The sequence below is a fragment of the Lynx canadensis genome, chromosome B3 (assembly GCF_007474595.2).
Source record: "Lynx canadensis isolate LIC74 chromosome B3, mLynCan4.pri.v2, whole genome shotgun sequence".
Classification (NCBI taxonomy): Eukaryota; Metazoa; Chordata; class Mammalia; order Carnivora; family Felidae; genus Lynx; species Lynx canadensis.
The window spans coordinates 1,609,577-1,635,393 of record NC_044308.2 but is presented as its reverse complement, the minus strand read 5'-3'; the positions used below and the strand labels follow the sequence as shown (position 1 = coordinate 1,635,393).

General features: G+C 59.3%; 1 protein-coding gene across 4 annotated transcripts in view; it reads right to left on the bottom strand.

Annotated features, from left to right (window-relative positions):
- Positions 1-11,699: 11,699 nt before the first annotated feature.
- Positions 11,700-25,817, bottom strand: part of ARNT2 (aryl hydrocarbon receptor nuclear translocator 2) — a 148,320-nt gene continuing 134,202 nt past the window's right edge. For 3 of the 4 annotated variants that reach the window (XM_030317225.1, XM_030317229.1, XM_030317226.1), the window contains 4 exons: positions 23,713-23,851; positions 23,186-23,351; positions 16,948-17,084; positions 11,700-15,594 (listed from right to left, as the gene is read on the bottom strand). In XM_030317225.1, the coding sequence (XP_030173085.1) occupies positions 15,496-15,594; positions 16,948-17,084; positions 23,186-23,351; positions 23,713-23,851 (541 nt within the window). In that variant the 3' untranslated portion in view covers positions 11,700-15,495. Of the gene's footprint in view, positions 15,595-16,917; positions 17,085-23,185; positions 23,352-23,712; positions 23,852-25,817 lie in introns of all 4 variants that reach the window. The other variant, XM_030317228.1, reaches the window with a different exon arrangement.

Below are 25,817 nucleotides of genomic sequence, written 5' to 3'. Positions count from 1 at the left end.
CACCAAACAGGAAGTGTTTCTGAGAGAGGGAAATTAGGAAAATACTCAGCGGATACTGTGTGTCACCGTCTGCCCGCTAATAACCTCGGCCGCTGGGAGTCATCAGACAACAACACAAAGATCCCTGACCTTCTGGAGCTTAGAACGCTGCCCTCAGCCAAATGTGGGACGAGTGACACAAACACGGAAATGAAACACACCGCCTGCAGCAGCTCTCTGTGCAGGAAGCACCTGAGGGTCCGTGCCTCTCTCTTTCTGCTGCAGGCCACGCGGGCCGGGCCCAGCACCGCGGAGCCGCGGGGTGACGGGAGAAGGACGCGGGCAGGTGGAGGTGGTCTGGACAGGCGTTCGGTGCTCCCCAGGGCAGCACGCAGGAGACCGAGATCCCGTGTGTCCCAAACAGGGGGATCTGCGGGTGCAAGGAGACAGATTGGCGGAGTCTGGGGCTCAGACAGGAGCAGGAGGAGGGGGACCTGTAATCGGAGACCAAGGCCAGGTTCAGACTTCGGAGTAGGTGTCAGCCTGACTCAAACCCATTAGGCAGATTTACGCTCCTACCTGAGTCAGGCAACACGGATAAAATAGATAACATAGTGGTTTTCTGACCCTGCTCATCCGGTGAGAAGAGAAGTGGGGATCTGTGAGGAGGGCGCCACGGTTACCTCCTCGGGTTAGTGCCTGAGTTTCCAGAATGCGGCGCAGAGAAGGGGGATCTAGGCGGCATCCGGAGCCTCCGGATTGAAGCAAAAGAGCTTGGGGTCCAGGGAAGGCCAAGGCGCCTCGTGGCGGGGGCACGGCTGTGCACCTACGCGTGCGGGCCTGGATGTAGGTACGGAGCTCTTGAGAGAAGCTTTGCTGAGTCTTCAGCTGAGGGGGATCAGGAACCGCTTAAGGTCAGAGAAAGCGCAGCCCGAAGGAGCGGAGAACAGTTCCCGGTACACACGCAGGTCTGGGGCCGTTCCTGTGTCCCCAAGCTGGACCCAGGAACTCCACCATTTGGGGGGCACCAGGGAGGGTGCTCGGAGGACAGGCACTGCCCCATGAGAAGGGGCCAATTATCCTCCGAATAGAAACCCATCCGGCATCCGTGAGGGTAAACTTTATGTCTGTCATCCGAGCAAAACTTACCAGGCATTTGAAGACGCGGGGAAATATGATCCATGTTGAGGAGAAAATTCAGCCCATAGAAACAGATCCGGCAACGATACAGATGATAAAAGGGACAGAGAAGAACGTGAGACCCGTTTTGAGAATGTCGTTTATACGACAATGAGGTAGACTAAAGATGATGGTAAGTAGAAACAAAAAATATAAAGAGACCCCACTTGAACTTCCGGGTGAAAAATTCAGTGTCTGCGATGAAAAATAATGGGGGAGGGGATTAACTGACTACTGGACACGGCGGAAGAAAAGGTCATCTGCCACAGAGACACCGTATTCATAGAATACAGGACAAAAGCCACACGAGCATCTTAACAGATGTAATCGATGCAGAAAAGAACACTGAATAAAATCCGACACCCTTTTATCACAAAAACACCTACCAAAGCGGGACTGGAAGGGAAATGCCTCCATCAGATAAGGGTCACTTGCTGGTGAAAGACTGAAAGCTTTTCCCTGAAGGTCACGGATAAGACAAGGTCGGTTGCTCTCACTGAAGCCTCGTGACCCTGAACCGTAGGTTTTGCCTGGATGAGTAGAGAAGGAAGCAAGAGGCACCAGATTGGAAAGGAGAAGTGAAGCTGTATCTCTATTCGCAGGTGACATGAGCCCACGTAGAGAAAATCCTAAAGCGTCCGCAAAAGGCAGACAAAACAAAACAACCCCCCCAAAACCAAGAAACACTAGAGCCTATCAGTGAGTTCACCGAGCCTGCCTGGTTCAAGATCATACGCACATCAGCTGTGTCACACACACCGGCAACGGGCATTTGGCAAATGAAGATAGTTCCATTTCTACGATCAAAGCCCCGGAATACATGTAACGAGAGAAGTATATGACTTGTATACTTGGAAACTATAAAACCTTGTTGAAAGAACTAAAACCCGACATGGATGAATAGAGTCTCGTGTTCGTGGATTGTAAGACCTACTACTGTTAAGGATAAATCCCCAAGTGGATCAACAGATGAGTGTCTGTCAGGATGCCAGCTGCCCTTTTTGCAGCGGGACAAGCCGATTCCAAAATTCACCCCTATTTGTGTGCCTAGACATTCACATTCCTATTCATAAATTCATTCATTCGTCTAGAAATGCACGGGATCTGAGTAGCCAAGCTGTCCTTAGGAGAAACAGACCTGGAGGACCCACACTTCCCGATTTCAAAAGCTACTCAGAACTATAGCAATCAAGACTGTGGTACTGGGCTAAGTACACACACGGAGACCGACGGGATGAAATGGAGAGGCCAGAAAGGAGTCCTCACATCGCCGGTCCATTTCTTTCCTGCGGGGTCCACTGGCCAGGGGGTCCATTGTCCGGGAGGACAGTGGCCTCTTTAGCAAATAGCGCTGGGATGTCTGGATTTCTACAGGCAAAAGGACAAATTTGGACTCCTACCTCACATGCAAAAGTTAACTCAAAATGGACCAAAGACCCAAGTACTACGCTTAGAAGCAAACAGATGTCAATCGCTGTGACCTTGGAATAGATGCCAGTTTCTTAGCTATAACCCCACAAGCACAAATAACAGCCACAAAAAGTAAATTGGACGTCATCAAAATTAAAAACCTTTGTGTCTCAAAGGATACACCATAAGGAAAGTAAGAAGTCAACCCGCAGAATGGAAGTAGGTGGTTGCAAGGCATATATCTAATAAGTGACTCATGGCTAAGAAGGCATCACTAAGTCTTACAACTCAATTACAAAAAAAACAATTACAGTAAAATCTCGGTTTGCAAGCACAATTCGTTCCGGAAACACGCTTGTAATCCAAAGCACTTGTACATCAAAGCGGAGTTCCCCATAAGAAATAATGGAAACTCGGATGATTCGTTGCACAAGCCAAAAATATTCATCTAAAAACGATTACAATACTGTCATCTAATACAAAATAATAAAGAAAATACAAAATATAAAGAAAAATAAACAAATTAACCAGCACTTACCTTCGAAAACCTTCGTGGCTGGTGTGAGGGAGGCGAGAGAGAGAGGAGGGTCACTGTGGAGGACGACTTTCACCATCACTAACCTAACGGCTGTTGACTACAGTACAGTATTACTAAACTCTTGTCATAGACTATATCGAATATAACTGGCAATAAGGCAGCAGAGGAAAGGGTCTCTATCAGCAGGTAGCCTGACCTGCAATGAGCAAAGCGTTCCTAAGGTCACTCTTGGATGCAAAAGCAAAGGACTGTCCACAGGTGCTTGGAAGTGACAAAAAATACACGAGTGCCAGTTACGGGCACCTTCCAACATGCTGGAAAATCACGGATTTCTGCCAAACGCCACGGCCTGAGACTGAGCATCCAAGCATGGGAGACAATCACCCACAATCCCACAGTGAGAGAGAGAGAGAGAGAGAGAGAAGAACCATTGGCTCCATTGTGATCATGTGACATCGCATACGCCTCATATCACAAGACATGGCTTGTTTATCAGGGTTAAATTTATTAGAAACGTTTGATCCTCTTGCAGAACCCTCGTAGAACAAGTTCCTCACGATCCGAGGTTTTCCTGTAATCCAATTTAAAAATGGGCAAAGGATCCGAATAGACATGTCTCCAAAGTAGACGGACAAACGGACATTAAATACAGGTGAAGACATTTAACATCCTGGGCCATCAAGGGAATGCAAACAAAACCCACAGCGAGATAGCTCCTGACGCCCGCTAGGGTGGTTATAAATACAAAGACAGATGATAACAGGTGTGCATGAGGGAGACACGGGGACACGGCCGTAAAGTGGGGCAGCCGTTTGGAGACGGGTCTGGCGGTTCCTCAGAAGGTTGACCGTGGACTTTCCAGGTGAGCCCGCAGCTCCGCTCCTCGTGTTCGTGCAAATGAACACGTGCTCGTCACCGCATTATCCGTAATATTCGAAAAGTGGAAACAACCCCAAACGGCCACCAACTGATGAATGGATAAATACACAGTGCTGTGTTCACACAAGGGATATTATGTGGCAATACGAGGGCTAAAGCAGGGACACGCCGCGGCGTGGGGGAAGACGGAGAGAGGCTCAGAGAGATGGCCGCACGCCACATGACGACGTCTGTGTGCGCTGCCTGGAAGAGGCAAACCCCAGACTCACGAAGGAGGCGAGCGGTCGTAGGAGTTGAGGGGAGGGGGGACTAGAGGGAGGACGGGTTTCCTTGTGGGGTGATGAGGTCTGGAGTTGATGGTGCCAATGGTCGCACAAGCTTGTTTGTGGACTAAAACCACTGACTTGTACGATGTATTATTTTTAGCCTTTTAAGTGAGTTGTACAATTCAACATGGGACGTTGTATGGTATGTGAATTTATCTCAAAAAAAACCCCCAAAACCAAAAACCAACCAACATGCAATGTGGGGGCACCTGGCCGGCTCGGTGGGGGGCAGGATGTGACTCTTGATCTCAGGGTTGTGGGTTGAAGCCCCACGTTGGGTGTAGACGTGACCTAAAAAAGTAAAATCTTAAAAAACCAAAACAATGTGTGTCTGGACATTCAAGGAATGATTGCTGCTGAGTTGCTGGGGGCGTAGAGAACCCCTCCCGCCAACTCCTCGCGGGATCTGTGTGGGGCCGGTGCTTGACCTCGGTCATCCCCACAAGCCATGGCCCAGAAGAGCATTCTTCTGTTGCTAAGGCTTCTGGGAAACAAAGCAAGATCCACGTGAACTCCTGGACCCCCTTTCCCTGCCTGTTACCTAAGAATGCAGCTCTGGGCTTCGGGTTATCACGGAAATCCCGTCCGATTTCAGCCATCCGCGGCCTTACGAAATCCCGCCGAGGTCTTCCTTCCTGCCAACGGGCTCTGCCTTCACGGCCAGCAAATGTTGGGGTCCCGGGTGGGTGAGCATGTGGCCTCATTTTGTTTGCTTTCGGGATGTGGGACTTTCACGGCTACCACGGGGAAAGTCCCGGGTCAACTGGGATGAGCTACTTTCCTGGGGGAAAATTTGGGATCTTTGAGGGCATCATGCTGTCCCATGTCCGGTACCAAAGATCACTGACGATATCCACTTGTTCTCATTGACAGGTAAAGGCTCATTTTTTTTGTATGTATAGCTCTTTTTTTCCTAATGTTTAATTTATTTTTAAGAGACAGAGAGACAGAGCGTGAGCAGGGGAGGGGCAGAGAGAGAGAGACACAGAATCGGAAGCAGGCTCCAGGCTCCGAGCTGTCAGCACAGAGCCCGACGCGGGGCTCGAACCCACGAACCACGAGATCCTGACCTGAGCCCCCCAGGCCCCTGGTACGCATAGCTCTTTAAAAGGCACCTTCTTTGTATGTCGTTTCTGCTAGAACGATGAGGGGTTCACACGTTCTTAATTCTTTGTTTTGCTCCATTCAGGGTGTGAGGTGCTGAGGTTGGCTTTTTTGGAAGCAGAACCTAAGAAAAACGTTCCTGTGACAGTGACTCGAGTGCTGGCAGGGCGGAGCCCGGTGGCCGAGGACAGTCCTAACAGAGACGGAGTCAGAGAGAGCCGGAGAGAGACAGCGGGCAGGGGGGGCCGCCCGGTGGCTTGTCCACCAGCGGGATGGAGGTCAGGGGCGCCCGCGGTCTCCTCGGAGGGGGTGGCGCCCTCCCAACCCAGCCTGTGTCCTGTGACCTCCTTGTCACCTTCTCCTGTCATCCTGAGGCCCGGTTCTCTGGGAGCCGGGCCGGCCCAGGGTCCTCGGGGACCAGCATTCCCATCGGGGCCCCGGCCACACAGCCTCCTCGCCTGTCTTTCTCTTGCAACTTCAGATTTTCTGTCCCAGGTGCTCCACTGCTCGGCCACTGGCCCAGGCACCGAGGAGCTGTCTTGTCCGGTGACAAGAACGGCCTACACGCTTGGGCGTCCCTGCAGGTCCCTCCCTGGGACAGACTGTGGATCTGGCTCCAGTAGATGCCTTCTCCTCCCCACATACACGACAAGGGAAAACAGATACACGGGGGCAAAGCTCGGAGGTCCCAGAGAGGGGGCGCTTGTGCCCACGACCTCCAGAGCCCGGCCTCTCCCCGGCCTCCCCGGCCTCCCCGGCCACAGGCACATGTGTGCACCCCAACTCCCGCGGCCTTCCCCCTCCCCGTGTCCCAGAACCACGGCCCGCGGTGACCCCTCCCGGAAACCCCTTCTGAGCCCCCACCGGCCACCGTGAACTCACGGGGACAGGGACAGTTTCCGGGGCTGCCTGGCCTGCTGTGGCCCATGCTTGTGGCTCTGCGGCCCAGCTTCCGCTCAGCCACGGCCACAGCGATGACGTGGCAGCCGGATGGCGTGTGGAGGGCCCCGAGACAAGTGAGTGGACGTGGCTCGTGCTGTCGGGAGCTCTCACGCCTCCACGCTGCCACGGGGCAGTGCCGTGTCCCTGCTCGCCAGCCCGGCCCGTGTCCTCTGAGGGCGGCAGACCCGCTCAGGACTTTTAAGGGTCTTGGGCTTGGAGATGAGAACCCATTGTTTCCTGAAAAGGCCGAGCCCACAAGCTGCGATCCCAGCGGGGAGGCTCCCCGGCTGATGGGTCCCCCGTCTGGGCCCTGTTGGTTCGGTCAAGGTCAAGGTCAAGTGAGGCACACCTTTCCATGCTGTTCAGCCCTTCGTGCCGGCTCTGTCTCCCGGTCGGGCGTTGGTGTGGGATGGGGGCCTCTGCCTGAACCCTTAGCACGTTCTGGAATGTCCTATCTGTTTGCTCGTCTCTCTCCCCTAGGACTGGGCTTTCTACGGACGGGGCGCGTCTTCCCCGGGCAGCCCCAGCCCCGTGTCTCGCAGGTGGCCGTTGTCACAAAGGCGTTTACCGAGAACACGCTGGAGAGAGTTTGTGGGAAAACGGTGTCACAACTGTTGGGCCGAAAGTGGTGTTGTTTGCATACGGAGGTGACGCCATTTGTATGTCATGGGAAAGTGTTCCCCAGCTGGGCCATCCATTCGTCTGTCGGGGGCCCTGCCTCCATCTACCACTTTTCTCCCACTGCGAAATACTGTGCCATAAGCGTTCTCACACACACACTTGAGTGTTTCAAGGCTTTTATTTCACCAGGAAGGATGTCGAGAATGGAGACAGCCGGGTCAAAGATGGGTCGATTTTCAAGTAAAGGACACTGTCACTCGGGGTGCCTGGGTGGCTCCGTCGGTTAGGCGTCCGACTTCCGCTCAGGTCATGATCTCCCATGGTTCATGGGTTCGAGCCCCGCGTCGGGCTCTGTGCTGATGCCTCAGAGCCTGGAGCCTGCTTCGGATTCTGTGTCTCCCTCTCCCCCTGCCCCTTCCTTGCTCCCACTCTGTCCCCGCCTCTCTCTCTCCCTCAAAAGTAAACAAACATTAAAAAATATAAAAGACACTGCCACAGTAAGTTGTAAAAACACGTACATTTCTACCAAAAATATGTCAGAAAATTCTTTCCGTGCCTCTGTGCCTGCCACAAGGACGGGTGTTAAGTGTTCTTTTGTGCTTTGGTGGATGCAGCTGGGGCTGAGAAATGCCGTCACGTTGTTACTTTAATTTGCATTTTCCTGAGATGAAGTAGCTGTTTTCACGCTTCCTGATTTATTTGCAATTATTAAATATTTCCATAACACAGCAACTCTGAGAAAAGGGTAACACTGTCCCCCACGCTCAGTGCCAAGACGACACCAGCTGTTGAACAGTTGGCCATAATCCTTCAGATCCTTCTTCCCTTTATTTCTGATCCACACCACCCTCTCTTTTCTTAATCTGTGTGAAGACGAACTCAACCGTGCAAACTCCACAGTCCCACCAGCTCCTCGCCCTCTCCATCCAGAGTTGCCCCCATCGGTCGGTCCATGAGACTTTTTTTTTTAAAACTCTTTAACTACTTCTCTATTTATGCATAAAACACGCGATGGCCCTGAGTTATAAAAATGTGAATTCAGTGCCCTGTTTGCAAGGAGACCACGTGATGGGCCGAAGCGTATTCCTTTGTGTGACCGAGTGTCCCCCCTGCTCCTCCGAGATACGGTTAGACTGCCTCATTTTTCACCGTCACACACAGCCCCACGGTCTCCTTTTCCGTCCTCTCGCGCTGGTGCCGAAGGCTTGGAGTTGGGGTCGCCGACTCGGAGGTCTCCTGCATCTTTGACCTGCAGAGACACTGCCTAACAGTCTCCTGGGCAGCCGCCCCGTCTCCCACCAACAAGGGAAGGCCCCCTCTCCCCCCACGTCCTCAATAACGACTGTGTTGATCAGACTTCGTAAATCTGAGGACGTAACGATCTTGCTTTAATCTCGTGTTTCCCTCAGTTACTAGGGAGGCTCAACTTCTTCTGATGTATTTAATGCCATTTGAGTTTTATGAACAGACAGTTCAAACCTTTTGCTCATGTGCCCGTTGTGTTTTTCTTATCGATTTTAATAAATCCTTCATATATTCTGAATACTCTGCCCGATTACCACTCTGTTGGGCATATAAAATATAAATGGCACGCATTTTCTATAAGTTTATTGGCTGTCTTTTACATTTCTTTAAATGCTTATTTACTTACTTATTTATTTTTATTTTTATTTTTTGAGAGACAGAGCATGAGTAGGGGAGGGGCAGAGACAGAGGGAGACACAGAATCGGAAGCAGGCTCCAGACTCCAAGCCATCAGCAGAGAGCCTGACATGGGGCTCGAACCCGCGAACCTCGAGATTCTGACCTGAGTAGAAGTCGGATGCCCAACTGACTGAGCCCCCCAGCACCCCTGCATACATCGCCTTCCACCATTCAGGTATTGTCATCCCCGTGGGATTTGTTCTCTGCGAACCGTATTTTGTACGTAGTGAAACACGAGGATAAAATGTCTGCTTCCTGCGGGTTTCCTGCCAGTGTTCCCTGGGAGTCTGCCCGGCCCCCGTGACTCTCCCAAACCACAACCCCCTTCTGAACGTTCTTCCTGATCTGGCCTTCTGTATCCGAGCCAAAGCCACACTTTTCATTATGAAGCCTCCAGGTGGCTGGAAGGCAGAATGCTCTGTTTTCCTCCTCCTCCTCCTCCTCCTCCTCCTCTCCTGCCCTTCTTCAAATGTCTCATTCCTCTCTCAAAAACAAATAAAATATTTTAAAAAATGAAAAAAAAAAGGGGCGCCTGGGTGGCTCAGTCGGTTGAGCGTCCGACTTCGGCTCAGGTCACGATCTCGCGGTCCGTGAGTTCGAGCCCTGCGTCGGGCTCTGTGCTGATGGCTCGGAGCCTGGAGTCTGCTTCAGATTCTGTGCCTCCCTCTCTCTCTGCCCGTCCCCTGCTCACGCTCTGTCTCTGTCTCTCTAAAGAATAAATAAAACATTAAAAAAAAAAAATAAATGTCAATGACATTTATTGGCTATTATTTCTTTTTTTCTTCCGTAGGAAATCTGGGACCACCTTGTCAGATTACACAAAAAACCTCTCCCGCGATTATTTTTATACTAACTAAGACATAACTATACACAACGTAATGAAAGCACCCACCTTCGGTGAAGAGTGAAGGTTTCGTGAGCTGCACAGACCTTTGCGGCCACCGGTCCAATCTAGCGCCTCCCGGTCACCTCCTCTCTTCCTCCCCAGCCCCTCTCCCAGCCCCAGAACCACCGGCCTGCTTCCTGTACCGTGGAGGAGCCTCTCCCAGAATTTCATATACATGGAATCACGCGGTACATTTGCACCTGGCTTCTTTCACTCCGCGTGCTGTTGACGCGGGTCTCCGTGGTTGCTCGTACCAACACTTCGCTCTGTTTCGTCACTGGGTAGCGTGCTGCCGCGTGGACATACTCACCCCCACTGGACATCAAGCGGGGTTGTTTTTGGTTCTTAGTACACATACAGCTGCGGTGAAAATTCCTACTGACGTCTCTGTGCGGAAACGTGTTTTCACGTCCCCTAGGCAAGTAAGGACCTAGATGTGGCAAGACCAGGTCATGTGGTGCACGTGTGCGTTAGCTTTATACAAGACTGCCAAACTGTTGTGCAAAGGGGTCGTGGCGCTTGGCACGCATGTGGGGGTGTCTCGGGGCTCCACGCACTGGACAACGCTTGCTGTCATCAGTCTGTTTAAATTTTAACCATTCTAACGGCCCGGGGGATTGGGATGGCATTTCCCGGATGACTAATGACCCTCGCCATTATTTAGGTTTTTATTTCCCCCCATGTATCTCCTTTGGTGACATGTCTGTTCAAATTTATTGCCTGTTTTGCACTGACTTGTTTAATTAGTCATAAGCGTTCTTTACACAGTTGGGATACAAATCCTTTGTCAGATACAGGGCTGGCTTGCACACGTTTCCTCCCCGTCAATGGAGGATCTTTTCACGCTGCCAACAGTGTCCTTGAAAAGCAAAGGTTTTGAATTTTTTATGAAGTCCACTTTATAATTTTATTCTTAAAATTTTTTTTTTTTTTTCAACGTTTATTTATTTTTGGGACAGAGAGAGACAGAGCATGAACGGGGGAGGGGCAGAGAGAGAGGGAGACACAGAATCTGAGACAGGCTCCAGGCTCTGAGCCATCAGCCCAGAGCCTGACGCGGGGCTCGAACTCACGGACCGCGAGATCGTGACCTGGCTGAAGTCGGACGCTTAACCAACTGCGCCACCCAGGCGCCCCTATAATTTTATTCTTTTATAGATTGTGCTTTTTAGGTGCAGTATCTAAGAAATCCATGCCTAACTCAAGATCACCAAATCTTCTCCCATTTAGGCCGTAAACACATGCAGTTTATTTTGTTATCAATAATCGTTCAATAAAGTTGTAAAAAAAATGGGAACGCTGGATGTCTGATGGAAAAGTTTTAAATGATTTCAGGCCGCCATTTTGCTAGACCCCACACAGTCGTCTCTCAGCAGAGAAAGGTTAGAATGTGTAAGTATTTACTAGAGGCTTGGGTATATTAAAATACTAAAGTTTGGGAGAATTTTATTTTGTTTTTTTTTTAATTTTTTTTTTTTAACATTTATTTATTTTTGAGACAGAGACAGAGCATGAACGGGGGAGGGTCAGAGGGGGAGGGAGACCCAGAATCTGAAACAGGCTTCAGGCTCTGAGCAGTCAGCACAGAGCCCGACGCGGGGCTCGAACCCACGGACAGTGAGATCGTGACCTGAGCTGAAGTCGGACGCTTAACCGACTGAGCCACCCAGGCGCCCCAAGTTTGGGAGAATTTTAAAAAGCAATAGTGAGTGTCTGGAGAGGACAACGTGTCCAGGGCTCGGAGTGGGGCCTGTGAAATCCTGGGTTTGTCATTTCTTCCCTCGGGTTCTCAGGTACGTCACGTGACTGCTGTCAGCCCAGTTCTGCAATCCACAAACTGGGAGTAATAACCACACAGCACAGGTTTGTAACGAGGAACAAATACACCACTTGCAGACAGGCTTCTAGAAAGCCTCGTCTAACAGGCAAGGAGAGTGGTTCTTTTCCCCTCCTCTCCTAGGTAGCTAAGGCCCCAGGAAGGGTCCCTCCGTAGCACAAAGCTCTCCGGCCATGTGCCGGCTGTGACACAAACACACCCCTAAGGAAGACGCGTGACCCCAGGCACGTCCCAACGTCCACGGGAAGGTTCCGCGAACTGCGCAATCACAAAGTTGGCCTGTGCTGTTCACAGTTCAGAGCAAAGTCATTTTTATTGTGATGAAATTTTAAAAGGCAGTTACATTAGTTATACATATACACAACCAACTCAATAACCGTTAGTCATAGAGAACATTCAAGAAATACAAACGATGATTTATCCACAGCACGGCTCACATCCATAAGAAGAAAGGCTACAAGAGAAACGATTAAGTGCTCGACTTGTCCACGGACGCCCGTCTGAGAAGCCCTCGTCTATGAAGGAAGAGGCCTGGCCCAGCGAGCCCTGGTCTTCACGGTCGGTGCTATCCACACGGGCTCTGGCCGGTGGCCGGACCGCCGAACCAGCCTTGGCCACCAGACCCAGGCACTCTAGAAGTGGACAGGTGCCTGCCCCGCGGTGCGCTGCCTCTCCACGTTGTCCCAGACCCCCGGCCGTCGATAACAGGTGGACAGCCAGGTGGCTCGTGGCCCCCCAGTACCCGAGGCGGGGCGGGGATGTGGCGGAGGGAGGAGACAACGGGCCCCCTTGGCAAGTACTGACCAAACTCGTAGTTTCTGGCACTTCTGTCCTGACTCGTGACTCGCTAGAGCGTCCGCGAGGCAGCAGGCTCGGTCTTGCTCGGAGGCGGGTCACAACCATCAGGGAGCAGGCGGGCCAGGGGAGTGGCTGTCGCGGTCCCTGCCCCCAGGTGCTGATGCGCTCGGGGACCGGCACTCACTTTCCTGGGACCTGCCCCATCCCTTGTGTCACATGTGGCTAAATGGGGGAGACACTGTCTCTTTACTGGAGTCCACGCTCCCTGATGTAAGTTCCGACTAAGAGAACCGCCCCCCGCCCCGCCCCCGCCAACTCTCTGCAAGGTATTCACGAAACAGCAAAGGGGCTGGATTGAATACGTTGGGAAGTAGAGGAGGAACGTGACGTTTGTGACGGCTCTGTCACTCCCTGACGCCATAGCTAGAAACAAAACCAGCTCCCTAGTGACACATCCGTAGTGTTCTAGAACCTCCCTAGCCACGGCCACAGTCACCAGCCAAGTCCCGGTTGAGCCTCGACGTGGCTGCTTCGTGTCCTCCCGCAAGACGCAGGCAGCCACGGCCCGGCCCGCTCCGTGGGGGAGCCCGGGAAGGTCTCACAGGGGAGAGGAGGTGCGAGCGGCAGAGCGAGTCACGGCCGAAGCCCCAGCCCAGGCTGGGCCGTATCTGCCGCGGGAGAGGCGTCTGGGCCGGGGCCTCGCAGGGTCCCCTGCTGGCTGGGCGGGCCTGTTCCCAAGCAGGACAGTGAGGCCCTGTAGGGCTTCAACTCTTACCCTGGCCGGCCTCAAGATTCCTTGGGGGAAGAGTCTCTGGGGCACGAGATCCTTCCAGTCCTGTTTTCCCACTGGCCACATGATGGCTTCCAAGAATCACAACCAGAAAGCGGGAGGTGGAGGAGAGAGGACGCAGAGCTCAGGCCGGCCCATCGGACCGCAGTCAGGCTCCCTGTGGGCGCCCCTGGGACGATGTGGGATGGGGGGTCGGGGGCGGGGGAGGCCGTGCCTCCTGAGTCATGACATTTTGCATGACACTGGCTTTCAGGCCCCTCTGGCCTCGCCTGCCGGGACCCGGACCGCGGCAGTCTGCAACCCAGGCCCTGGTGTGGGGACAGAAGAGGACGGAAGGCCGCCGGGGCAAGGCTGCTCTGCCTCTCCCGCGTCCCCTCTGCGTCCCCTCCGCGTCCCCTCCGCGTCCAGCGTGGCCCCAGGTCACAGCTGGCGTGCCCCCCTGACGTGCGCAGCCCAGAGAATCCCCTAGTTCCCTCCAGAAAACAGAAGGAACAAATACGAAATTCCCGATTCTGCCAAACTCACAGGCTAAAGGCCACAAAAAAGTCTGTTTTCGTTTCACAGAGCAACCGCTCTTGGATCCAAAAGCCCTTTTTGTGCCTTTCTCAGAAAACATTACACACACACGGCTCGGGGTCGGCTCAGGCTTGGAGGCAGAGGTGGCCCCGGGCAGAGTGAGCCCTGGGAAGCCCCCCACTCCAGTCTGGCACCTGCCCCCCCCCCCCCCAGGTCTGGCACCTGTCCCCATCTCTGGGTCTGGCACGGTGAGGGTGTGTGGAGGGTAAAATGACCCCGGTGTGCCTAAACCCGGCACTCAATCATCAATCACCGCCATACACAAAGGGTTAAAGCTGCTCTAGAAACTGCTGAGTGAGTGTGAACCCACAGTCCAGGAACCAGGATCACCCAGAGCTCGCCAAAGGCATTCTACCCACATCGGACGGTTACAGGTGGAGCTCTCCAAGCAAGACAGGCCACGCGGATCCCCGGCGGACACCGGGCGGGGCTGGCATTTAATGCCCAGCTCGCAGAGGTCAGCACAGACGCTGCTCCCGGCCCCGTCCTGCACGCTGGGCCCACTCTGCTCTCAGGCAGCTGAGACCCTGCTCCACTCGGCCTGGCCTTCCGGAATCCCAGGGGAGGGACACGTGGGTTGTGTCCGAGGCAGGTGCCTGAGCAGGGCTGCCTGAGGGACCCTGGGAGGGACGCAGGGCCTTCCCGGGGGCGGGAGTCAGGGGGCCCATGGGACGGCGGGGCCGGGCGTGGCTGTCACGAAGAGGACAGGAGAGGCTCAGAGAGCCTGCCTCTGTGCGCACAGGGCGTGGGAGGGGGCGAGGTCAGCGAAGACGGGGAAACGCAGCCAGCCAGGGACCACGGCTCAGTCAGCCAGCAGAAGTTTCCAGAAGTGGGCGCTTCTTCGCGTCCTGAGACCACCTGAGGAATTCGGGGCCCCGGGGCGAGTGTGGCAGAATCGGAGCGGGAGCCCCAGCCTCCTGCCTCACAGACCTGCACCCCGTCCCTCCCCAGACACCGCGGCCCCCCAGCCGGCCGAGGAGAGAAGGCTCAGGGGCCTGGTGGGACGCGTTCCTGCCCCCGTGCGGGTCCGCACCTGAGCCCCCTCCAGGTCACTGATGCAACGTGGCCGCCAGGGCCGGTCCTGGGGGAGCAGGCCTGCACGGCAGGACACCGGACGAGGGGGCCTGGACGTCCCGCCTCCCCGCTCGCTCCTCCACGTAAGGCCCAGGGCTCTGCAGCCCCGGAGGCGCTGGCCTGGAGGGGGGGGGACGAGGGCGTGCGCTCACCAGGCAGCCAGGTCCTCGGGGCCTCCTGGAAGAGGAGGGGGCCGCTTCCTCTCAGAAGCCCGGCGCATTAAAGCCAGTGGGCTCCCGGCCAGGACTCCCGGCGAGGCTGTGGAACCGCAGCCGGGCACCGGGACCCCGGGCCAAGCTCGCTCCAGTCGGGGCGCCGCTGAGCTGGGGGCAGGGGAGCTGGCGTCCGGCCCTGGGTCCCCGCCTGCTCGGCCCCAGCGCGGAGAACACAGGCCAGGCGTCCTGCTGGCCTCCCTTCCCCGCACCCGAGTCCGCCCACCCACGGAGGTTAAAGGCGGGAAGAAACCCAATTCCTGAGGCCTGGGCAGGCCCCGGACACTCACTCTGGACTACAGGTGAACGTTTTATAGGCGAAAACCGTCTACTAGGAGATTATTCACAACCAGACTCCCGGCGCCCAGTCGGCTCGCCTCCCAAGCACACACAGATAAAGTACAATAAATACAACGGGCCCCCCGACGGCTACCGGGGCTCCTGGTCGGTGGCCCCGGGCTGGGGGCCAGAGCGGAGAGGCGCTGTGCAGGGGAGGAGCACGGGGGTGAGACGCTTTCTGCTGGGGGGGACCGTGGCGGGGCGGGCGGGGCAAGCAGGGTGCGGGGGGGCCCCGCCCGCGTGGGTGGCGCGGTCACGACAGGAGCCACGCCGCCCAGCGCCAGCCGCACTCTGCCCGCCGCTACTCGGAGAAGGGCGGGAACATGCCCAGGTCCGCGAAGTCCTCGATGTTATAGTTGCCGGTCCCCTGGGTCGGGTCTCCGGGCATGGGCAGCATGTCCTGCGGGAGGGGAGAAGAGAAGGCCGAGGGCGGTCAGCTCACCCTCCTGGGCACCTGCGTGTCCCAGGAGCCCAGCCTGCCGCTCCCCCTCACGCTCACCTTCCTTGGGGCAGCCCAGGGGTCTCAGGGGGGCCTCAGATGTCCACACCCGGAAGCCGCTACCCCCTGGGGGGGCGGGGTCATCCCAGCAGGTAAACCGAGCCTCAGGACATAACCCGCGTTTATGTAAAGCCAGGACGCAGGGCGCACAGGAGCCCATCGGTGGGGTGAACCTATCAGGGCCCGGAGCAAGGCTGTGCGTGTTCCGGGGGCGGGGCCAAATGCCTGCGTCCTGAAGCTTCACTTGTAACAGGCCCTTCAAGTTCGGCCGGCCTCAGAGTGCCCATCCAGACAATGGGCACAGCCAGTATTTCAATCCCCTGTGGAAAATTTCCCAAGGCGTGTTCTCTCAAATTCTTGGCCCGTGAGACACTCTGGGAGAAAAGGACTGTGTGGACGAGCGGTTGTGGGGAACAAGGCATACGCACTCCGCCTACCGCCTAAAATAGCCTCAGTCTTCATTAATATAATAAAAGCCTCTGATAAGTCAAGAAACCGCACAACTTTGCTTAACCAGCGTTTCACGCGCTTATTCGACCAAGAATTCTTTTTAGCCTCGTGACCACGAAGAGCCGGGTTGGGGAGTTCTGCGCCACGCGGCTGCTGTGCGGCGTAAGGACGGAGGAAGGAGGTCAGAACGCTGCCCCTCTGGAGACCTAGAGGGACATCTGGGTTCTAGACCCCTGTCTGCGAAGGTGTCGCTCGGCTAGGTGGGAGAGGCGCTGGGGACGAGGAGAGAGCCCCCTCGGGAGGGGGGTTACGGGCCGGGGGGGGGGCCTCAAGTCCCTCCCCCCCACGTGCTTCCTGCGCATCCGTGCTCTGCAGGGCGGACCTGGAGCTCCGGGCACAACGGAAGGTGCCTCGGTGCTTGTTCCTCGTGCGGGCCCCGTGGGATGGGCCGAGCACTGGGCTCAGGGGGAGTCAATCAGCTCACGCCTCCATCTGGAACCTTCCTCCCGGGGAAACTTGTGGCCGAAGATGGACCCAGAAAAACCCCAAGGGGGCAGAGCACTGGCGCGCGGGGCTAGGGGACGAGGCGTGGCCGGGAGCGTCTCCCACAACGGACGGCCACGTGATGCCCGGGTGTCCCCGACCAGAGAGGGCAGCGGAGGCCCGGGCTCCCGGCCCCCGTCCCCGGGGCTGGGCCAGAACTCAGGTCTCTACGGAGCAGGCGGGGCTGTGGCAGGGGGCAGGGGAAAGGAAGCAGAGAGAAGGTGCCGGTACCTACGACAAGGCGGTGCTCGCTCGATTTACCTGGAACACTTCAGTCTGACCGGGCTGCTGGTGGGGGTGCTGCTCACCGCTCTGCTGCCCGTGGTGCTGGCTCTGCCACTGGGACCAGACCTCCGAGGGCCGCCCTTGGAACTGCCCGCCGCTCTGTCCGCTCTCAGCTGAAAGAGCCCACGCACAGGACACCGCCTTCAGGGCCGAGCCGCGGCTCCGCCGGACCTGCCACGGCCCAGAGGCCCCCGCGTCTGGAAGGCACGCTCCGTCCAGAGCCGGCCGCCGTCCCCTTCCGGCTCGCACCGACCCACGGGTAGCAAGTCAATGCCAACCGCCGGCACTCGGTGCAGGGGGCGGGTCCCCGCGGAGCGCACCGGCAGGGGCACCGGGGGCTCGGTCCTGGAGCCCTCCGTGCCCTCTGGAGCTTTGCTGGGGGGCTTGTCTGCGGGGTCCGGGCCCCCCCCCCCACCCCGGGCCGCCCCCCTGCAGCCCCGAGAAGGGAGAAGCCATCTCTGCTGCTGCAGCCCCCGGGCTGTTCTCTGAAAAGTCTGGTTCTGCCCGAGGGAGAGTTTCGGCTCAGCGTGCCCTGCCTTCCGCCAACCTCACCGCGCTGAAGCCGCGAGGGCCTTCCACGGGGGCCCCGAGCCACGGCCCCGCTGGCTCGTCCCTGAGTGTTTCCAGGTGGCGTGTGAGCAAAGGCACTGGGGCGCGGCTCAGACCCGGAGATGGGCCTCTTTGCAGGAAGTGGCACGTTAATTTGTGTGGAGAGCAGCTTGTCTCCGTCTACACTTTACAACAAACACCCAATGGAAAAACCAAGCAGGAAAAATGAGCAGAAGTCGGTCTAAAATATTTTGAAGATTCAACCTAAGAGGATCAGTTTATCTGGGAGCACGCTAAAAAAAAAAAAAAAAAAAAAACACCTCGAACTTTCTCTCTTGTAAACCATTTGGTGCCATGTTGCAGGCAATGAGCTCTCCGTCAGGCTCTGGGTAGCAGGACAGGCCCCATCCTGCCCTTTCCAGCGGCCACACTGACCACAGGCGACCCCACAAAGTGTTCAGGGGGAGGGACCGCAGTTCGGGAGGCCCCAGGACTTTGCCACCACAGTGAGTCCTTGCTGGGGTTCTGCCCGCCGTGAATCAATTCCTTCCATCTTTCCTTCCGGCTACGGCCTTAACCTTGCCCCCCCCCCCACCCCCCATATACTGGTCCTGAGCTCCTGCCCTGACACCGGCTCCCTGCAGGTAGGCCCAGGCCAGGAAGCCGGCCCCTCCTGGAGGAGCTCACGGCAGGGCAGGGAGGGGACAGAAAGGCAGGGCCACGCAGTCGGGGGCTGCCGTGACAGGGTGCGACAGTGACAAAGCCAGCTCTCGGAGGGCACCTGACCCGTCCCCGCATCCAGGACAAGCTCCCAGGGGCAGGAGCTGACGGCACAGAGCTCGGAGGCAGGGCTGAAGAGCGTCCCCGACGCAGGGATCCGTCTGTGCAAAGACGTGGGTGTGAGGAGGGCGTGTTCTGCCCGGGGACCCAGTGGCGGCTCTGGGGATAAGGGCCTGAGTGTGACCAGCCGGAGGGCAGGCCCAGGCTCGGGTCCCCCGCTGTGCAGGTGGCAGGGACCCGCGGGGGTTCGCAGGCAGGGGAGCGGCCGCACAGCCCCGTGCATCCGGGAGCCCCACCGCCCGGGGCGAGCGCACAGAGAGCAGAGGAGCCCAGATACGAGGCGGCCGCCGTGGCAACGGGTGCACGACGTGAGGGCGCCTGGAGGCGGACGCGGGGCGGAGGGGGCGCAGGTGGAGGCCGCGGGCGGTCAGGACGCCACCCCTGCGTCCGGTGGGTGGACGCGCACAGCCCTGCTTCTCTGGGCTGCGGGATCACCTGCCCGGCCTGGGGGCCACACCAGCTTCTCTCCCCCTCAGAGCCCCCGGGCGGGGAAGGCTCGGCCGTGGGCTCTCTCCTCCGGCTCACGTCCACTCCCCTGCGCCGTCTCCCTGAACGCAGCGCCCGATCGGATGCCAGCCTGCCTGTGGCCTCACGTCACCTCCTGGCGGGGCCGCCACTACGCTGACCCAGCCCCAGGTCACGCGTCACCGAGGGTCCCCCCAGTTCTCGATACTGGAGACTTCCGGACGTATTTGCGGAGGGAAAGAAGAACGGAAAGGAGCGGAAAGAGGGCCGAACCTCCCGTCACCCTCTCCTCCTCCTCCCATTTGAAGCTTCCCGACCACCGTCAGCTTGTGATGAAACCCATGCGCGTTCCTGCGTCAGCCCCGTGACGCCCCGCGGAGGGCCAGGCGGCAGGGGCTGAAGGCTGCAGGACGGTCGGCGTAGTTCTGCTGATGACAGACGCGGGTTTCAGAATAAACATCCTTAAACTGCCGGGAAGGGAAATGCTCCTTCTTAAACGTTCGCCACAGGAAAAGTCGCTTCGTGTCACTTACTCTTCCCTCTGACCCTGAGACACGGGCCCGTTACCCGCCTTTGCCACACAAGGAAACCGAGGCTCTAAGGCGCCAGGGAACGAACTGGCCCGACTCATCCGGCTTGTGAATGCCGGAGCCCCGTTCTGACGCGGACGCCCCGTGCATTCGCTTGGTAAACCGAGCGTTTGTATCCAATGCCCACCGTGCACCTGCCGCTGAGCGGAGTGCTGGGGCCACGGTGGTGACCAAGACTGGCCAGTGCCCTGGGGAGGACAGATGAGCGACCAGGCCGCCAGGACCGCCGACAGCTGCAAGGGGAGCCAGGCGGCGTCGGGGGGACGCGGAAGCCGGACCTCCCGTTGCGGGGTCTTCCCGGGGGAGGTCCCTCCCAGGCAGTGACCTGCAGGAGGGACTCACTGCCGTCCGCCAGGAGGCCCGGGGGGAGGACCTTCTTCCAGCCTCTGCCACCGAGACACCGTTTCCCGAGCCGCGCGGGTGACGGGCAGACTCCACGATGCGCCGTGACTACAAGGTGACCCCTCCCGGGTGACGCGGCGCTGGCCGCTCCCAGCCCGCCAGTCCCGCGGTCCAAGGAGAGCGTGCTACGGGCTGCTGCCATCCGGGCAAACGGGTGGGCTTCCAGACCAAACTTCACAACCTTGAGAAGCGCGTGGATTCCTGGGTCGTAGGAGCAACCCGCTTCTCTGAGCGGGAAGCTGGCGCCCACGTTCGCCACACCTTGTCTTCCTCAGGCCGCGTCTCTCACCGCCTCCTCTTAGTTAAGGATCTTTATACCGAGCGTCCCGGTTCCCGTGGCTGGTGTGGTTTCTGCGTCCTGCCTGGACCCGGACCGCGCCCCTCCCGCTTAGCTCCACAGGGAGGCGACGCTCGCACCTGTCAGCCCCCAGGAAGTGGCTCCAGTTCCGCGTCTGGACCTCCTCGTCGGGCGGGGTGAGACCCAGGCTGAGCAGAAGCTGAAACCAGTTCTGGAAATGCAAACGCATCGGCAGCGCAGCTCAGGGCGCGTCACCAGGCCTGCCAGGGCGGGAGCGCTTTGGGCAGACGCCGGGAAACCCGGGGAGCAAATGAGCGTGTGGTTCATAGAAGGTGCCAGAACCCACAAGGGCCGCTTTCCCGTTCAAGGTAGGAGCTCGGTCCACAGGCTGTCCTGAGGAGCCCACTGGAGCGCTGGCCTGTTTGTGCCAGACCTCGGTCATGCCGGCCGCCAGGGGCGCCGGCCGTCAGCTCGCCTGCTCCCGCCGGTGACACAGGGCAGTCGGGACCCCGGTATCTGGCCCCGGGCAACCAGCTGAGCCGGGTACTGTGGGCAGGGGGGCTGCGGGCCTGCGAACCCTCCAGGCCCAACCAGCAGGCCCCGCGCACGGCCGTCCGGCCTGCGCCCTCAGAGGGGGCCCGGGAGCCACTCAGGTCGCACACGGGGCCCGGGGGAGTGTCCACTGCACGGCTAGACGCGGCTGGGTTGTAGTCCTGGGTTCATTCGATGACTGCTGAGTCTGACCTTAGTGGGGGCTGCTCTGTCCCTTCCCCCGCTCTCTTCCCTGCACCCCTCCCACCGTGCTCGGGACCACCCATCCTTGTTCACCAGCCCCTCGAACACCCTCTTCTCTCTGACCCTGCCCGAAGCCCGTCCCCACGGACCCCGTGTCCCCGAAGCCCCTGGAGCAGAGCTATGGGTCTCTGACACGTTGCACATTCCCCATCCCCGCCCCGCCCCGCCTGCCCCCAGCCCCCCACACCTGTGCTGGGGCCTCCTGCCCACACCAGCCGCTGGCCGGCCCCTGCGAGCGCCTCGTCTGGATGGTGCTGGCACCCCCCCTCAAGACCAACCCCTGTCCCAAGCTCCCCCTCAGCTTCCTGTCCCCCTCCCCAGGGCCTGGCTTCCAAGCCCGCCACGGCCCCCTCGCTGGGCCACCGTCAGCAAAGGAGGGACAGAGGGAAGGCCACGGGAAACCGCTCTCCACGCACCCGGCCAAGGGGGTCCCGGCCCTCTCGTTAACACAGACCAAGAGACCTCCGCAGGGACACTGATCCCCACCCGATTCTAAGGCGCCCTGAACAGCGGATGGGAAGACGCTGGCGAGCAGAGCCCGAGGGGACCTCACCGCGCCTCAGTGTACTTCTCTGTGAAATGGGAGCGATCAGGCATGTCCCCCCTTAGGGCTTCCGGCAGCATTGAAGGATTCTCGCGTGCCGAGGGCCGGGCAGACAGAGCGTCCAGAGTCAGCCGCGGCCGTGACTCCCACTGGGATCGCCGAGGGCAGGAGAGCGTGAGCGCAATGCAGAGGCGCCTGCTGAGCCCGGAGCCCCGTCTGTGTGGGGCTGCTCTTGGCCGTCGAGTCGTGCAGGGGCCTCAGCCCGGGGCCTGTGTCCCTCCCGTGTCTCATCTACGTCTACAGCTCAGAGCCCGCATTTGCCAGGTGGAGATCAGAGCCCAGATCGCCAGGGCAGCGCAGGGGCCCCCGCTGTTTTTGCTGTGGCCTTGCCAGGACGAGCACCCACTCTCCCCTGACCCTCCAGACCCGGCGGCCCCCCGGGCCTGTGTCACACCGAGGCTGCTGTCCCCAGAGAGCTGCCCTGCCCGTCTCCCGGTGCCCATGCATCTCCCGGCCTCGATGCCGCACCGAGGGCCAGGCCTCCCGTCTCCCAGGAAGCACCGGGTGCCTGCACGCCTGGTCTGCCCCGGCCCCTTCAGGGCGAGGCAGGTGGACCGCTCCCCAGGGGCCGGGGCCGGAGGCAGAGACCGCCGGGAGGTGAGGGTGCGGGGACCGGGGTGGCTTCCGAGCTGGGTGCCCGGGGGCCTGGAAAGCAGCGGCTCGGGGCCTGTCCTTCCTGAAACGGCACGGAACCAGCCGGCAGGGGGAGCTTGAGGCCCCACACGAGCACCTGCTCCAAGTGAACAGAGGCCGCAGAGCTGAGCTGCAGCCACGCGGCAGTGACCGCAAGAGGTCACGGAACGCCACGCCCACGACCTCGTGCCGCAGGGGCTGCGGGGCCGCGAGTGGCGGGGGTGGGAGAAGACGTGGGGTGCGGCGGATGACCCCGCGTGCGGGCGAGGGACACGGCCTCGTCCCTAAGGCCGACAGACGCGCAAAGGGGAGCTTCCGGCCTGGAATGGAAATCCCGATCAGCAGCGAGGCGCCCCGAGGGCCATGTCATTGGCTGTCACCGGCGACCGCGCTGTGAGAAGGCGGGCGGGCGTCAGCTCAGGATGCTGGGCCGGGCCCCGGGCCCCTCCCCAGCCCCTCCCGATGTGAAGCGGAGCCCCGGCCCACGCCAGCCACACAAGCCACACAGCAGGAGCAAAGGCCCCCGGGACTTGCACCAGAAGGAGCGGCCACTTAACCCTTTACGGCCTGAGGAGCTGGGAGAGGTGTTCTCACGTGGGAGGGGGCCCCTCTTTGCATATTAACAAGAGAGAGAACATCACAGTGCCTCTTATTCACACACGACCGTCTTTATACAATTGGCCATCCTCACGACTGTTCCCTGGCTGTTGGAAACCAAGGTTATGGTGTTTTTGACGCGGGGCACCTGAACGTCCTTGCCAAGGACCGAAAAGGGCTGAAACAGCGCTCAGAACGCAGCGGCACACAGGAGTATAGTCCCAGGGCCTTGGAAATGCCAGTCACCCCACAAAGCCAAGACCCAGGCAGCCAGTGTCTTAGGAATACCACCGGACCCCCGGAGCTGGACAGGAGGCGCTTGGAAACCTCCAGACCTGGTCCCAGGGCTCTGGGAGCTGGGCGCTCGGTCCCCCGAACTCGGGATGTGCAGAAAGCACTCTGCGGCTCCCCCGGGAACTCCCGCCCTCACGCCCCACCTACCGAACCCCGGAGTCCTGCTGGCGAGACTGGAGTAGGCGTTCCCGCTGGGCGAGGACGTAGCTGGGCTGGAGAGAGGGCTGTAGGAAGAGGGGTCTGCTGGGTACGTGTGGCTCGTTCCGATCCCAAAGGGAGACGACTGAGTCTTGCCGGACTGGGAAGGGATTTGCTACAATCGGGACAAAGCAGAGAGGAGGGCGGTGTCACCAGCAGGCCCCAGGTGGGTCGCTGCCACCCCAGTGGCCGACGGTGACTCCCCGTGGCCCTCCTGGCCAACTGGGCACGAGCCTGGGATCGGGCCAGCGTGTGTGGGCCCAGGAACTGCAGGACTTGGGCCCCGCGTCTCTGGGGCGGGTCTGCTTGAACCTGCCCCCAGTCCCGCAGTGAGCGGGGCTCTCGGGGCGCTGGGCTCGGCAGACTCCACAGTGGACACCCGCCTCATGGCGACTACCGGGGGGCTGGGCGTGTCCCAGGGCCGGGGGCTCCCAGCAGCCTGGCACCCGGGGCAACGCCCTCACTGAGGCCCGTACCTGTCCGGGAAAGGGCGGCCGGCTCCCTGCCCACGCCACCTGACTCTGGTTCAGCTGTCGGGAGATTTGGGACATGTTCTGGCCCGTTGACGAGGAGGACTGGATGTCATTCACACCAGGCACGTGGACCACGGAAGAGCTACGAGAGACGAAGTCGCTTTTGTCCCCGGGAGACCCCTCGCCCGCGACGCGGGTCCCTGGGCCCTCCTGTTCAATCCCCCGTGCGGCCTCTGTCCGTCCGTCCGTCTCTCCAGGGCAGCACGTCACGGGACAAAAAGGCCCCCAGCCCGTCACCGCTGCACTCTGCCTCTTTGGCCCCAGCAGGGCCCGCTCTCTCTTCCCCGTGGCCCAGACCCCACCCGTGTGTCTCTTGCTCCCCGCAGAAGATTCTGAGGGGGCAGCTCCTTAGAACGAAAATCAGCCCGGCGGCGTGGATGGCTGCTCTGCGCTCTGGTTAATGTGTCCCTTAGGGGACGCCCACGGGGCCGAGGATTCAGCAAACGGGCCACAGGCTGTCGGCTGGTTCCCGTGGAACAGACGAGAGAGGATGTGAGTGAAAGCTTGCGGGGGGGGGGGGGGGCTCGCCCAGCCCCCAGAGCACACTTCCCCGCCGCCCCCCTCGCTCCCCACGACCCCCCACGCCTGCTGTGTGTGTGTCACAGGGGGCGCATCCCCACGCCCAGAGCTTTTTCCAGCCACACCGATTATACCACAAGCTCATTAAAGACCGGACGGTGGCCAGAGACCGTTGCCTCCCTTCAGGCCCTTCCCCCTGGCTCCGCTGGGGCCAGAGCGCTGGGGGCCCGGGGGGGAGTCGGGGGAGGGGGACGGGGCTAACCACGGAAGGCTCTGGTGGGTTTTGAAGAAAGGCAGTTTATAGACCAGTAGAGAAGCGAGGGGACAGTGTCACTCATGAGGTACAGCCTTTCGTCTATGCCATCCGGTTCCCCTCCAGCCAGGGAGGCCCGGAGAACATCAGAGCCCTCCGGTCCCGGCCGTGACGAGGGGACATCGTTCCCGTCCCCCAGAAAACACTTCGTCACTTCACACACAAGGCGCCTTTCCCAGTCGGCCTCAGAAGGCCTTTTCTGACCACGGTCCTCTACAGGGGCCTCTCCCCCACCCCGCCACCCCCGGGAGGGCGCTGGCAGAGGAGGGCCGGCCCCGCGCCCGGCCCTCCCCAGGGGCCCCTGTCTCGGAACACACGGGCCGGGGCCAAGGCCGGCAGCACCACGGCAGGACTCAGGGTGAGGACACGCTTGGGCATGTGCAGCAAGGCCACTGTGCTAGGGCTCAGGGCCACCTCTGACTGCCATTCGCCCCACACTCTTCCCCCTCAAACGAGCGCGGGCCCCTTAGGTTTACAGCAAATTCAGCCCATTCCACAGGGTTAAGGCCTCATGAGCATCCATCCAACCCTCCCTCCCTCCCTTCCTCCATCCATCATCCCTCCTTCCCCCCCCTCCCTCCTTTCCCTCCCTTCCTCCCTCCCTCTATCCATCATCCCTCCTCCCTCCTTCCCTCCCTCCCTCCCTCCCTCTATCCATCATCCCTCCACCCCTCCTTCCCTCCCTCCCTCCTTCCCTTCCTCCCTCTCCCTCCATCCATCATCCCTCCACCCCTCCCTCTTTCCCTCCCCCCCCTCCATCCATCATCCCTCCATCTCTCCCTCCCTCCCTCCTTCCCTTCCTCTCTCCCTCCCTCCATCCATCATCCCTCCCTCCCTCCTTCTTTCCCTCCCTCCCTCCCTCCCTCCCTCCATCCACCATCCCTCCACCCCTCCTTCCCTCCCTCCCTCTCCCTCCATCCATCATCCCTCCTTCCCCCCCCTTTCCCTCCCTTCCTCCCTCCCTCCCTCTATCCATCATCCCTCCACCCCTCCTTCCCTCCCTCCCTCTCCCTCCATCCATCATCCCTCCTTCCCCCCCCTTCCCTCCCTTCCTCCCTCCCTCCCTCTATCCATCATCCCTCCACCCCTCCTTCCCTCCCTCCCTCCTTCCCTTCCTCCCTCTCCCTCCATCCATCATCCCTCCACCCCTCCCTCTTTCCCTCCCCCCCTCCATCCATCATCCCTCCATCTCTCCCTCCCTCCCTCCTTCCCTTCC